The 10,239-nt window shown below is 55.6% G+C and overlaps 2 protein-coding genes across 9 annotated transcripts in view; one reads left to right on the forward strand and one right to left on the reverse strand.

The window, feature by feature from the left end:
- The window catches only part of Mta3 (metastasis associated 1 family member 3), a 214,369-nt gene extending 205,933 nt beyond the window's left edge, over positions 1-8,436 (forward strand). For all 7 annotated transcript variants that reach the window (XM_010621509.2, XM_010621506.2, XM_010621508.2 and 4 more), the window contains one exon: positions 315-8,436. Coding sequence is in view for 1 of the 7 variants with exons in the window: in XM_010621508.2 (XP_010619810.1) it covers positions 315-340 (26 nt within the window). In the remaining 6 variants the exon portion in view is untranslated. The remainder of the gene's footprint in view (positions 1-314) is intronic.
- A 132-nt stretch (positions 8,437-8,568) lies between these two features.
- Haao (3-hydroxyanthranilate 3,4-dioxygenase) overlaps positions 8,569-10,239 on the reverse strand; it is an 11,597-nt gene continuing 9,926 nt past the window's right edge. Inside the window, exons 7-10 of one of the 2 annotated variants that reach the window (XM_010621513.3) lie at positions 9,876-10,021; positions 8,973-9,041; positions 8,771-8,853; positions 8,569-8,665 (exon numbers count right to left, since the gene is read on the reverse strand). In XM_010621513.3, coding sequence (XP_010619815.1) covers positions 8,587-8,665; positions 8,771-8,853; positions 8,973-9,041; positions 9,876-10,021 — 377 coding nt within the window. In that variant the 3' untranslated portion in view covers positions 8,569-8,586. Of the gene's footprint in view, positions 8,666-8,770; positions 8,854-8,972; positions 9,042-9,627; positions 9,706-9,875; positions 10,022-10,239 lie in introns of those variants that run through there. The other variant, XM_019207109.2, reaches the window with a different exon arrangement.

Here is a 10,239-nt window from a genome sequence, read left to right on the forward strand (position 1 = left end):
AGGGAAGTTCCAGGAAGTCTGCTGCTAAGCTTGGAAGCCTGCCTGGCATGCTGCAGTGCCTGGCCAGCAGCCTTTCCCTACCCACCCCAAACCCAGCTTTTAGGGCTTTTCAGTGTCATTCAGTTATTTCGCTGACCTGTGTGAGCTTCCCCTTTGGTCCAGCCTTAAACACCATCATGAGCTTTGATTTGAATGGGTGCCTGACCTCCTGTCCCTGAAGCCTGTCGTGTTGGTGGGAGGGCTCCTCCTGTCCACCCCCTTGTCTTCCCTCGGAACTCCTCCTTTAACCATCACCTCGTTTCTTGCTTTGCCAGAACTCACGTGCTGTGTGTCAGACTGAGCTACCCCCGTTCCACCCTACCGTCAAGACTTGCTGCCGTCCTGCTGATGTTCACAGCTGTGCCTGGGAAGGAGGCAGCCCTGTCAGAGGGGCCCTCCTCGTGCCCTGATGGGCCGGGAAGGACCTGTAGGAGTGCACCTTCTGCATCTGCGCCTCCACGCGTGGACCAGTGGCGCTGTGCTTCCTCTCAGAGACCTCGCTGTCCCAGAGCAGAGCTGCCTGAGCACCAAGGGGAGGAGGGAGCCACGCCACCCCTCGCTGCTCTTCAGAGCCCCACACCCTGGAATGGCGGCCTGCATGCATCACCCGCTCTCTTTCATGCTGTGTAATTATGTACAGGAGGACATGGCATCCGTCTGAGTGGATGCTTCTTAAGAAACGTGCCAGTGTTTACGCGGTTCTTGGTGTTCCCTGTCTCTGCTGTTACTGTCTCAGCTTTTTCCCCAATAGGCTGCTTTTTTCCTTGCTGGGGAAGTTTTACTCATCCCCTGCTGCATCCTGCACTCAACCCTGTCCTTCCTCAGGCAGGTCACCTGGCTGTGACAGAGGGAAGGACTGCCTGGCAGCCCTGGGGCCCTTTTCAGCATCTCCTCCACTGGAGAGAGGTGACGTCCTGCTCAGCTCTGCTTGGTCCCCCACCAGCTCCAAGGAGAGCAGCTGTTAAATGTGCCAAGCACACGTCACTGTGACAAAGCCATTTGCTTACTGCCCTGCTTCCTTACACACAAACCAGCTGATGCAGAACCATAGCCAGGTGGGGCCTATATAAGCACCAGTTCATTTTAAGCAGATAGACTGTTGGTGTCCCCAGGGCTGGAGAGAGAACCAAGACTGGGCACAAGCATGCAGAGGCCCTGTATTTCTGTGAGCACATGTGCCTAGGCCCAGGACCCCCATTTTATTGGTATGGGCTCCTTGCACATGCCCTGGCACCAGCTCTTGGTGGCATTCCAGCTGGTCACTCTGCTGCCACTACACAGAGCTGCAGGTATCAGAGTAACTCAGTTTCCAGTTAGCTCCCTGAACAGACTGAGCCTGGCCACTTCCCTCTCCGTTGGCAGAGACAGGCTGCTGGGCACAGGATCTCAGCCTGAGAAAGACGACTAGAGTCTGACCCGCCCCCGCAGCCTTCTTGGGCAGCAGTTGGATAGCCGCTGCACTTGATCTTAGCCAAAAGGCCGAGAAGCGATTGGATAGCTGCTGTGAGGCGCCCCAAATGGGCTGTTGCAGGGCAGAGTAGCCACAGTTGTTTTGACCCCTCTCCCAGGAATAGTGAGAGAGCACAGAAATGATGCTAATGTCACCCAAGGCTGGCTCAGCCCAAGTAGTGAACAAGGTGTGTGATGTCTGAGGACAGTTCTCTGGGTGCAGGCTGCCTGGTCCTTTCTGTTTTGCAGTCACCTGGGCTTCTCAGCCTTCTGTGCAGTTGATGCGGCAGGGGTGTTCTCACCACTCTCCCTCAGAGCTGTCCTGGTCTTGGCTCAGGCCCCCTGAGGGTAGGACCTGTGTCAGGTGCCCTGTGAGAGACAGATGGAGGTGGCAGGCACTTCCCCCGGTTTCCACACAGAGATCCCTTCAACAAAGACCCCAGAAGTGGAGGCAGCTGTCTGTGGGGTGTTTATTCTCTAAAGAAAAAGAGGAGTCAGTGCCTGGTCTGTGCCTGTCTGCGCCCCTGCCTTGTATTTACTGTGGCCATGGACATACGGGGGGAGGTGACTGCTCACTCTTCCTCTCCCCTCTGCTGACTCCCACCACACAGTGACTGCTGAGGATAGAAACAATTAGCCACATCTCCATGACTGCATGCTGCTGGCGCCATTCCCTCTCCCTGCTGGGGGAGACCTTTCACCCAGGCCCAGAAGGTCTGGAGTCAGGCCTGGCCAGGCCAGAGGAGGAGCAGGGACTCACTCCTGCCCTCATCCACGGTTAGCTTCGGGAAACATATAGCTCGTTTTGAGCCACGTGTGCTAGCAAGGCCACCCCTCACCTTGTTAGTACGAGCTCTTGCTTTTGCAGATCCATCCCCTGAGAAGATGATGTGCCAGAGATCTCATGCTCTTGTTTTGTCTCTGGAAAGCTCACAGCCTTGCAGTGGAACTCTCCAGGGGGTGTCAGGTAGATGCTAATGAGCCCCTGTCCTTTGCCTTTGCTGATCTGAGCACTTGGTGCTGAGGACTTTCTGTTAGTCACACCCTTTCTGGAGCCACACTGTGCTGCGGTGTATGTCAGTGAAGGGGCCACATCGGAGGGAACCGAGGGACACCATGGTTCAGCAAGTGTGAGTGGACATGCCCAGACCATCTGCACATACTGTGAGGTGTGCCTTGGAACCGGGCTTCCTGTTCAAGGACACAAGCTCTGCAACGCCTCCTCTGTCCTTCAGTCCTTAGCGCCACCTCTGATGTCCTCTGCAAAAGAGGATGACAGACAGGAGGTTATTGCTAGAACCTCTCGCAGCTCTACCTTGTACACCGCTCAGGGCCCATCCAGAAAGCAGGAACCACTGTATGTATTTAACACAGAGCAGTTTTAATCCAGAGATTTGTTTCACACAGAACAAGAGCTGAAATGGGAGCTGAGGCAGTGTGGAGGTGGGGAATAACAGGAAGCTGCCACCACCCTGAGGCCACCTGGAGTAAGGAGGTGAGGAGACCCTGTTATCACAGTCCAGGGGCCAAGGCCACCAGGTGGGTCTGGGACCACAGAGGCCCATCTGGTAGGAGATGGAGCCATAAGGAGGCATGGTCCCTACCAGAAATGCCCCCAGGCAGAGAGCAGAGTGGGAGAAAACCAGGCTCTCTCTTCCTCCTGCCTTAGCTGTCGCATGGTTCACAGGCCTGGAGAGCTACCTTCAGGGTCAGCACCAGCACACGACAGCAGGATGGGGGTGGGAGCCAGCACAAAGGGCACACGAGCCCTGGCCTTGATCTGCCCTGTGCCCTCTCTGTAGCCCCCTTGGGGTTTCCTAGAGAGGAAAGTGCTTTTGGGAGAGAGGGGAGAACCTTTATCCTTCACAGTTGTCCCTGTTTCCCCTCAGGAAAGCCATGTCCTATTTTTTTGTTGTTGGTTTTTTTTTTACTTTTTGTGTGCCCCTCTGTCCCTCTCTTGTGCATCTCTGGTTTTCCTGGCCTGAGGTCACTGTCCCCAGCACACCTCGGTGCCCAGAGTGCTTCCCCAGGCCAGCGCACTCCAGCATGGTCTTGGTGTGGACGTCTATCTGTACAAAATGCTGTCTACTAATCAGTTTGTATCGTGTTTCCAATAAATTTCTGGAAATTCTGCCTGATTTTAGGCTGTCCTTTGCTGAAATGGTAGCTCAGCTGGGAGGCTCTGAACCTGCATACCCCAGAAGCCCCTTGCCTCCATGCTGTGTCCCCTCTCTCATCCCCAGGGCAAGGGGAGGTAACAGGCCAGGCCGGGCCAGTTGGTCCATGTCCCCAGCCACACGGGGACTCTATAGCCTTTCTCTGGGGACTGCTTCTTCCTCTGCCTCACAGCTCATGGCCTGAGCTTACAGAGGGGTCAGCAGGCCAGGTCACCTAATAGATGACCCAAACTTGTCCCCTCTAGGCCTGGCAGTAAGAGGAGCAATAGGCAGAGCATTCCCCATAATCAGCAGAGCTGTGGGTATTTAACTGTCCAGGACCCTTTGGCTCCTGGCTTAGTGGTCCTTTTGTAGGCTTTTCTTTGGGAACTTTTCTTCCAGAACCAGCTGTTCCAATCATGTGTCCCTCCGTAAGCCTTCACCTGATGAGAGTCAACTCTCCTAAGAACCTGGCAACCTTCCTCCTCTCTACCCCAAAATCTGCTGCAGTGGTACTTTTCCCCCGGCTGAGGATGTGTCCTTCCAAGGACGGATCCTCCTGCCACCTGTGGGCTGGATCCATCCTCCCACCCTCTTGAGCCTGGCAGCAGAGTTTCTTGACTCAGGTAGGCCTGCCACTTTCTGGCTGTGCGACCTTGGGCAAATCACGCAACTTCTGTATCTCAGTGTTTTCATCTAGGTCTAAGGAAATCAGTATGGGTGAGATGCTGAGTGAGATACCTTGGTCATCTCACTCTCACTTTCCACCACAGTCATCTCCTTTCCCTTCTCCTGCTACTGCATTCCAACCTCGCCATTCAATCCAGGAAGCAATGGAACAGCTGCAACACCAAAACCTCGGTCCCACACACTCACATTCACCTTACCTCCCTTTACTGGCACATTTATTGAAAGGGGAAAGAATTGTTTCCATTTCTGCAAATCTCATTAATTCTTCAGCCCCTTCTAAATGCTCTCTGGCTCCTGCTCTGCCCCTCACCAAGCCGCTCCCTGAAATTGGAAGTCTGTAATGACTTCTAATTGCCAAAGCCATGCTATTCTTAGCCACCCTGTCTGAGCAGCCAGAGCACTTGGAGCTGTGGTTACATACTACTTTCCTTTCTTCATCACACCGACTCCTTTATGCTCCACTCAGCAATGCTAAGTGCATTCAGAGGTTACTCTCAGCTGTTTTTTCACAAAGATAATTTCACTCAAGGTAGTAGTCACCTGGGTAACCTTCCCATTGCCACCTCTCTTGGTTTATCACTCAATACATTATACTACTAATGCATATGTTTGAATCCATAACCAATATAGAACATGTTTGTGTATTAAATTTTATGTAAATGATAACCTATCATGAAAAGGAGTACTGTTCAGTGAATGCATTGTTAGCCCAGTAGGGTGTCCATCGAAGATGCTTGACCAGACAGGTGCCCTTGGGTTTTCAGGTTGGCTCCCTTATAGCCTGCAACTCGGAATCACTTTTGAAAATGCCCGGCCACCCACCTGGCTCCTGCTCTGCCTCACCTGGCTTCCGGCCTGCGGATGTGTCCAGCTGGCTGAGGCACTCTGTGCTGACAACAGTCCAGGGAGTGACCTCCGGGCCAGGGCTGGCCAGGCCTTACCCCTGTGGCACTGCCCCCTGCATAAGCCCCTCAGTCCTGGGAGGTACCTCCTTTGTAGCCCATGGCACACAGGCCAGGTAGAGCTGTGCTGCTCACTGGGCCCTGAAGCTCCTTCTGAGGCCCAGCAGGCCCGGCACTGGTGGAGGGAATAGGGCCGGAGAATCAGCACAACGTGCTCAGGGCCCAGGATCTTCCCAGGGCAGGTGGAGGTCAGGGAGCTGTGAGAGGGCTGTAAGCAGGGTGCCCCAGGTGTACAGCCAGAAGATGGCCATGGGACTGTACCAAGATGGTGCTGGGCAGGAAGCGGATGGCACAGACAGTTACCAGCATGGCCAGCATGCACACGGCCCTGTGGACTGCATACCTGGCCGGCTAGGGACCAGGTGGTAAGCCTGATGCTCATGATGACCAAGAGGACAGGGGCCAGTAGCAGTCAGCTCTGCAGCGTGTGCAGTGCCTGGTACCAGCAGAGTGAGGCTGAGGTTTCATCCCCTTCCTGTAATGGACTTGAGACTGGAATCAGTGCTGGGGGGCAGATTCTTCTGTGTCAGCCTTCTGTCACTGTGGCGAAGTACCAAACAGGTCTCGTGGAGAAGTGCTAGTTCACTCGAAGGGTAGGATGATGAAAACCAGCCATGGCTAGGTTCACCAGGAACACTAACATTGAACTTGTAATTCTCCTCCCTTACCAGGAGCCCTTATTGTCTTCTGGGTGGCAGGCATATGCACTGTGGGGACAGAGGGATGGGCTTGGTCCGGCGGGGAAGCAGAAGGTGAAGAGGGCCACACTGTTCCCCATCAGGCCCAGGACTGACTCCACACCCAGCACTGTGCCCAGAAGGCATATAGTGGGGGAAGTGGGGGCAGAGAAGCCAGGCTTCTCTTGACCCCAGCACAGTGGTGAAGATGGAGGGAGAGAGGAGTAGTGGGGAGAGGAGGGCTCATGCTGGGAAATTTCATGGGCTGCTTGGATCAGGGACCTGAGAGAAGACTCTGGACTCTCTTGGCCTGTGTGAGGGAAAGGTGAGATGAGTGTTTCCATCACTGGCCACCACAGTGACTCAACACCTGGGGTTTTCATTGTTGAAGGCCTAGTGTTCCAGTCTTCAGGGGGAGCAGGGAGGTATTCACAGCCCAGGATGCTCAGACGTGTTAACTTCCGGAAGGTGGGAGCTGGTTCTAGCGACCTGGGCTGTCAGGGTCACACACACACCTCCCTTATATGTAGGGGCTGAGTGGCGTCTCCTTCCCCTGCCAGTGCTGGCTGCAGGGAGTGTGGAGCCAACAGGGAGGAGGTGAGGAGTGCAATCAAGACCTCCACCATCCTGCTCATGGCCTCCAGCGACCAGTGCTTGTGCTGTCTGCCTGCAGTGTGTCCCCAAGTCTGCTGTGTGTCCCAAGCCTGCTGAAGCCCAATCTTCAGTGCTTCCCAGAGCCCTGATGGTTCCAGTCTATGATGGTCCCAAGTCTGTGTACATAATAAAGTGTCCCTCAGGCAGAGGACTGCCCTGCCAAATTTTACTGCCATGGCATGGGGTCTGGGGGCTTCTCCCCCAAACGGAGCCACCCTGTCAGTCCTTGCGCCTCCCTACCCCAGCCTTCACTGCAGAGTGGGGAGCTGAACAAGGCACAAAATAAGGTGGGCTCTGAACAAGGCACAAATGTTGCAGTCTGACCAAGAGGTTTTCTCTTGAGCTTATAGCTGGGCCAGTGGGTGGAGGTGAGGTCTTGGGCTCCTGATAAACCAGACTCTGGTGGTTCACACAGTCCAGGGCCTGACACCTCCCACCCTTACCGACTGGCTTTGGTCAGCAGCCTGCCACGTGCTGCCAACTCTGCCTCATCCTCCAGGGTTCATGCAGTGTGGCCTCTGCCCCCTCTCCAAGGATCCTCCAGATTTCACTCCTACCCCAGGCTCCCATCTGACTGAGGCTGAGAACAGAGGGGCTGTGGCCACAGAAGAAGCAAAGGTTTTCAAACCTCTCTTGGCCTCTTCCTTAAGTCAGTGCTGCCACCTTCTTGGAGAGTTTGAGTAGAATGTGAAGGTCATCTACATAACAAGTACTGGAGGTGTTCAGAAAAAGAGAAGGCATAATTTTCATGATCTGTTTTGGATCAGGCCCGCCCTCTCCACTACTTTTCTCTGGGCTGCTGTGTTGTGACTTTTCTCCTGGGACATTCTGGGTTCTCCTTTTGCTCTGGCACAGAGCAGCACTGCACAGTGCACCTAGGCGCACCAGGCCTCTGTCCCAGCTGCATGGGCTGAGGGCATTTGGAGGAGGCCAGTGATGTCTCTTGGCTTGCAGGAAAGGAAAGCCTTGGGTTACAGAGGTGAGGGAGATGCCCTCATCCAAGGCCAGAAGCCCCTGCGGCAAAGTCAGGTCTCTGTGCTGTCCTCAAAGCTGTGAGCCACCAGGCTGGGGTCACAGAGACAAAGTTCGGGTTCTCTTTTCTAGAGGAAGCTCTGGCTTCTCCTGTTCTGTACAGACCTAGCTTCTGCACTGCCAGTTGACCTTGACCAACCTTTCACTGAAGTCCCAAGGTGAGCCGAGCCCTGCCCTTAAACCATTAATAGCGCTTAACCCTGGGTGGGATGTTCTGTGTTGTAGAATTACTGTATTTTCTGCAGTAACACAAATCACTTCAGTTAATGGGAAGCAAACTCAACAGGAATGTTTTTTTTTTTTAAGTCAAGTTAAATCAACTCATCAACCAACCATTCAATACGTATCTGTAGTCACTTGGTGCTCCGATATCCCAGACACCGCCCGTCACCAGGGGCCAGACACCTGTGATAGTCACGTGCTGACCCACTAGCCCTCATTCACAGGGGCCTTAATTATTTATTTTATTATGATTCTTTTGTGATACTGGAGATTGAACTCAACTCTCTGCACTGAGCTGCAGCTCCCGCCCTATTTTTTCTTCTTCTTTTTTTTCATTTTGAGATAGGATCTTGCTAAACTGACTGGGCTGACATTGAACTTGTAATGCTCCTCCCTCAGTCCTCACTGAGGGTCTTCCTGGTGGCAGGCATGTGCACCGTGGGGACAGAGGGATGGGGCACCACACCGTGGGGCTGATGGCTGATAAGAGAAAGCGGGGGCTGCTAACACCTCAGGAGCCTGGCGTCCCTAGCTGAGAGTGGCAGGAGGGTGGAAGATGTGATGTCGGGGCCTGGCAGGGGCGCACTGAGGTGCTCAGCCGCCATACTCGGAGCAGCAGCGGGGACCAGGAGAGCTGTTCGGCAGGGTGGCTCTCACCATGGCACCAAGGCACACCCTGGCTGCTTTGGGCCCACAGCAAGAGTGTCACCCCAGAAGCTTCTTGCGGGCAGGATCCTGGGTCACGGACAGGGCCGCAGAGTCTCGTGCTCGCTCCCACACATACCTGTGGGGACCCAGATGGGCAGGGGTCAGGCAGAGCTGGACCTTGAGGACTCCAAGGAGGGGAGAACAGTCATGCTGGTGGGGAAAGTACTCCCTGCCCACTCACGAGGTCTCAGCTGGCACCAGGAAGCTGTCATCGGGGGCCAGGCCCAGGCGCTGTCCCTCCATCGTCACCACTGAGGAACCCTCCTGTGAAAGCAAAGCAGGAGAACCCAACAGCTGTCAGGCCTCAACACCTGACTGGAAGTCCTGGTCCACCTTGCAGGGGAGGCTATGGGAGTCCCAGGCCCAGGCGCGGCCCCACGTACCAGCTGCCACAGCCACACATCCACGTCCTCTCCTGAACTCTTGCCGCTGCCTGGTCCATGTGCGATTACCTGATGGGAGGTGAAAAAGACTTTTCTGGTGCTTCCTGCCCCATACAGGAGATGGCCTTGACCCTGGCCACCATACCGCAGGCCTGAGAGGAGAGGTGAGTTCAGCACCACCATGAGCCGAGACTGCGACCCAGGGAGCAGGGAGAAGGGGGCCCTGTGCACACCTGCCCCTCACGCACACATGCACCTGAGGCCCACCTGGGCACACAGGGTCACACACCCCTCAGCTCACCTCCCTCCCTCCCTTGGGCATTGAAGCTGGCAGAGGGAAGAGGGATGAGGACGGTGAGGCTGTGGCCTCCTGGACCTGCGGGGCCACCTGAGTAGGACTCAGGTACTGTGGGTGGGAAGGGGAAGCAGTAGGAGCAGCACAGTGCAAGGCGGGTGGCTGTGGTTGTGACAGGAGGGGCTCCTGGTGCAAGTGTCCCTGGGACCCAGGATTGGGGCAGGCCTGTACCCAGCGAGCATCCCTGCCGGGGTGAGTAATTCCAACTGCACAGGGTGCGAGGGAGCAAACTGAGGCACAATAAACACAGGACTTCCTGCGCACCCCGCCTTCTGATCTGTCCCACGAAGCAGACACACTTTCGGGCCTCTGTGCTCAACGCTGGGGGAAGCCCCCACTGCCTCTCACGAGTCCTCCCAGCTTGCATGGCTCAGCAGACTGGCAGGACACACAGTAACAATCCAGCTCACATCCTCCCTTCCCTGCCCGCGCGCTTACCACCCCCAGCAGCTTGCAGTGCCTTGACCTCCCTCCTAGCCCGGGTTTGAGATTAGTTCCCAGTTCCTTGGGTTGCCGGAGATGCCCTGAGTGGTCCAGGGCCATGTTACCTGGGTCTCATAGGTGTCCCCAAACAAGCTGAGGGATGTGCCCGACTGCAGCTCCCTGCGGTGACTGTCCAGCCAGGCCTTCAGGGACATGGGCTCCATGACAGAGCGTGTGCTCAGAGGGAACGGTGGCTCCTTGGGCAGCTGGTCTGCACCATGCATGGGTAGGTCAGTGTCCTCAGTGCTCAACCTACCCAGTCCCACAGGGCTCAGATTCTGGGGTCCCCACACTCAACAGCCAGCTCCATGAGCAAGCAGCCATGTGGGGTACCCTGAGAACAGGGCAGAGTGCTCCAACAGACTTCCCCTGGGGCCCAACACAGACCCCTCTCACTGTATGTGTGTGTGTTGCGGGGGGGGGGGGTGG

This window comes from Fukomys damarensis, unplaced genomic scaffold (assembly GCF_012274545.1).
Source record: "Fukomys damarensis isolate Sample0158 unplaced genomic scaffold, DMR_v1.0_HiC HiC_scaffold_2, whole genome shotgun sequence".
Lineage (NCBI taxonomy): Eukaryota > Metazoa > Chordata > Mammalia > Rodentia > Bathyergidae > Fukomys > Fukomys damarensis.